This window comes from Populus alba, chromosome 14 (assembly GCF_005239225.2).
Source record: "Populus alba chromosome 14, ASM523922v2, whole genome shotgun sequence".
Taxonomy (NCBI): Eukaryota; Viridiplantae; Streptophyta; class Magnoliopsida; order Malpighiales; family Salicaceae; genus Populus; species Populus alba.
Window position 1 is genome coordinate 1,863,743 of NC_133297.1, and position 3,949 is coordinate 1,867,691.

The 3,949-nt window shown below is 37.4% G+C and overlaps 1 protein-coding gene across 2 annotated transcripts; it reads left to right on the forward strand.

Moving 5' to 3' along the window:
* The first annotated feature begins 1,789 nt into the window (after window positions 1-1,789).
* On the forward strand, window positions 1,790-3,737 carry LOC118036201 (probable WRKY transcription factor 7). 2 transcript variants are annotated; one of them, XM_035041904.2, is made up of 3 exons: window positions 1,790-2,807; window positions 2,918-3,043; window positions 3,207-3,737. In XM_035041904.2, the coding sequence occupies exons 1-3, from the start codon at window positions 2,011-2,013 to the stop codon at window positions 3,367-3,369; spliced, it is 1,086 nt and encodes a 361-aa protein (XP_034897795.1). In that variant the 5' UTR covers window positions 1,790-2,010; the 3' UTR covers window positions 3,370-3,737. The 2 variants fall into 2 exon arrangements, with proteins under 2 accessions (XP_034897795.1, XP_034897786.1); XM_035041895.2 differs by having other exon boundaries at window positions 1,792-2,807; window positions 2,915-3,043.
* Window positions 3,738-3,949: the final 212 nt, after the last annotated feature.

The window sequence follows — 3,949 nt, forward strand, 5'->3', positions numbered from 1 at the left end:
GTTCGTGTCTCTATATACATGTATATTCTTGAAGCTTGGTCGAATGATTGTGCCAGAACCATTATTAGTCGCCGTTGCTGTTCAGTCTGCTATCTACTAAAATACGTAAAAGATGCCTGAGGTCTCACGTCACCGAATGCTTTATTTATTTATTTGTTTCCCGACAGGAAAAGCAAGTCTCTAGCTTTGCCCTAGTTTGAAATTACGGTCCAAATAGAATTATTTGAAATTTTAAAAAAATATTTATTTAATATATTTTTAACTAAAAAATATTTTAAAAAACAATTATAACTATACTCACAAATCCCATAATTCATTGTCTACATACCCTATAAATCCGTTTCACACAGTGGGTGATTAAAAAAACCACTATTAAAACATAATTTTTACTTAGATTTTATTTTAAATTGTATTAGGAAAAACATTAATTAAATAAAACTTGATTAACTCGGTAAAATTCAATCTCATCTCAGTTGGATTAGCTATTTTTTCTTAAAAAATAAAGGATACGCAGCCCTTTCCGATTAGCTTGTTCAATCGAGACTCACACGCCGAGGAATAAAAATAGGAAGAAAAGGAGCATAGTGGTAAGTATCCAGCCATAGTCGATAAAAAAATATCGGTCCATGCACTCACGTGGGCCCAAAGCCGGATTCAAGTTGAAGATTATGTCTAGGGAAAGCTCAAAGATGATAAATCAACGGTGCAAAACAGGTTAACCATACATCTCAACGGTGAAGGGACCATAGAGAAAACAGAAAAGAATCCCATGTGACTTGAAGGTAGAGCTTTGACGCTGCTTCTGGTGTCCTGTAAAAGAGGAACCTTGTCGGTCCCACCGAACTCTTCAATCTAACATATACTTACGACTTTTGCATTAAAAGCTGTTAAAGGTCAACTCCACCTCACTGTCTCCAACCCAAATCCCTTCACTCCCTCCCTTTCTCACCGATTTTACCGAGTCATCTATCCAACGGCTCATCAAAACAAAACCTTTTGACCTTATCCCTCCCTCCCTCTCATCATTTTACACGTTCTCCAACCGGTTTCAATACACCCGCTTCAAGACTTTGATCTGAGGCGGTCAAATTATTTTGCCAGTTGGCGGAAGACTCTATTTTTTTCACTAGACAATATCGTTTTAAACTTTTTTAAAGAAACTAAACATGTTGTTTTAATTAATATATATATATATATATATATATATAATAGATTAGACTAGAGTTAAATTTCAAGTTGATGACTTATTACGTATTTAATGTTGTAAGAACCTTTTCTGAAAAGATAAAATTTTTAAAAAATTATAAATTATAGTTTTTTTTGTCGCAAAAGAGTTTTCAACACCATCTGTATTAATTGACTAAATATTTTTATATTTATAGTTTAGATACAACATGAATTGTACTGTTCCGCATCGCATAAACGAATATAATATTATTGTTTTCGTGAATGAATATATTTTAAAAGTATGTTTAGCTTGAAGAAATATTTATATATATATAATATTTAAATATATTTTTTAAAAATAAGTTTTACTGTATATCAAAACACCCTCATTTTTATAACTGTGTTTTTAATCCCGTTAAGGGGACCCACCTTTCAAGAGGCATTCAAAGTCCTTGAAAAAAACCTCCATGTGGCAGAGACCCATTAGATAGGGAGTTTGACGGCAAGGTAAACAGAAAGGACAGGATGGTGACCTTTGATGCCTTTGGCATTTGAGAGAGGAAAGGGTATCGGTTTGACTCTAAAAATAATATAAAATAAGCACTACTTTCCTTTATTTTCTCAGCATCTTTCTCCTTTCCCTTTTGCTTTTTCTTTCCTTTTCTTTTTTATTTTTTTTTCCCCATGTTTCAAGTTCCGTTGAATTGAATCCACTCTGTTTATGTATCTACCTATTTCTACAATAATCACAGCAATCTTTTCTCACCCCTCTCGTCTTTTTATATATCAGTCAATCAATCCATACAGAGAAAGAGAGATTCAGTCTTGGATGGTGTAAAAGACATGGCTGTGGAGCTTATGATGGGGTATTCTGGTGATAGTTTTGCTACAAAAATGCAAGAGAATGATGTGAGAGAAGCCGCAACTGCTGGGATACAAAGCGTTGAGGAAGTCATAAAACTGCTCAAACAAAATCAACTGGAACAGCAACAAAAACAACAATACTACCAGGAGTTGTCTGCAGCCTCCTCAAGTTCCAATCTTGGCACGGATAATATCATGGCTGTTACTGATATGGCCGTGAACAATTTCAAAAAGGTTATTTCTTTACTGGGTCGCACCACAAGAACTGGCCATGCTCGATTTAGAAGAGCTCCTGTTGCCTGCCCTCCTCAACAACGAATGCAAGAACCAGAACCAGAACCGCAACAGCAAAAACAGCAAGTTCAAGAGCCAGTACCATATGTTCGAGCAATTAATTCGCAGCCAACAGAGCAAGGCTCTGCTTTTAGAGTTTATCAACCGACCCCAATTCATCGTCTCCCTCCTTTGCCTCACAATCAGCAACAAAAGACACTGCTGGTTACGAAAAATGGATTATCAGATCGGAATGAAATGGCTACTACGATCAATTTCTCCAATTCGCCAACAATATCTGCTCCTACTTCTTTCTTGTCTTCTTTAACAGGGGAAACTGATAGCTTCCAGCGTTCTATGTCTTCTGGGTTTCAGTTTACCCAACCTTCTGCTGGTAAACCCCCTTTGTCCTCTTCTTCTCTTAAGAGAAAGTGTAACTCCATGGATGATGCTGCTCTCAAGTGTGGCTCCTCTTCTAGTCGCTGCCACTGCTCCAAGAAAAGGTTTGTCGTCTAAACTAGCACAATCAAATTTCATTTGCTTAATTTTTATGGGATTGTTTGAAACGGTGCTGATTTCATTTTTCGTAACCCTTTTTCCATTAATTCAGCAGGAAATCAAGAATTAAAAGGGTCGTTAGAGTTCCTGCAATTAGTAGTAAGATGGCTGATATCCCACCTGATGATTATTCCTGGAGAAAGTATGGTCAAAAGCCCATCAAAGGCTCTCCTCATCCCAGGTATCCTATAGTTGCCTCCTTGCCTTCTTTGTTTCCTTGATTCTCAATACATTCTGGGAATTGTTGGTCATTCAATGTTCCTTTCACGTTTCGATTTACACTTGGATAGTCGTGGGCATGTCCAAAAACTCAAATCTTGATTCCTTTTGTTTCAACTTGTTAGGGGATACTACAAGTGCAGTAGCGTGAGAGGATGTCCGGCACGCAAACACGTGGAGAGAGCTCTAGATGACTCGATGATGCTTATTGTGACCTATGAAGGGGAACACAACCACTCTCATCCAATCGATGACGCACCCGGTGCTCTTGTCCTTGAATCATCTTAAGTCAACTGATCAATCGCCATGGAAAATATCTTCCCCAGTTCATTCACATCCGTGTAAGACAAGACACTAGTGCTCAGATAGTCAAAGGACAAGGCTAGTGGGCACATTAGCTGCCTAAGCAACAAAAAAGAAAGGAGAAAAAAAACTCCATAGGATTCCTTAGTTTCTTTCATGTGGTTGAAGACTTTTGTTTAGAAATGAAAAAAGTAGGAAGAGGGTAGATATTGTGGATTTGGTGGGAGTTGAATCATGCAAGTAGTGGGTTTTTTATTAATTTTTTTTGTCAAGGTCCTACACTGTTTCTATATTTTTTATTTTTACATACATATATGCTTTGATTCCCCGGTGGATCTTGCAAGGTTTTCCCACTTATTTTGTGCCAATTTCCACTCATGTTATGTGCATTATTTTTTAAAATGAGAGGCAGTCAATGGGCAGGAGAAGGGTTTGTATTTAATAGGACATGGTTGACCCCCTCCATGTCCAGAATAGTCATGATGCTCGCGATGGTGGATGAAGGGAAGTTCTGGCCTTTTGGGTGGAGGTGTTATCCTCTTCTTGTTAGTTTATTCCACTGGGC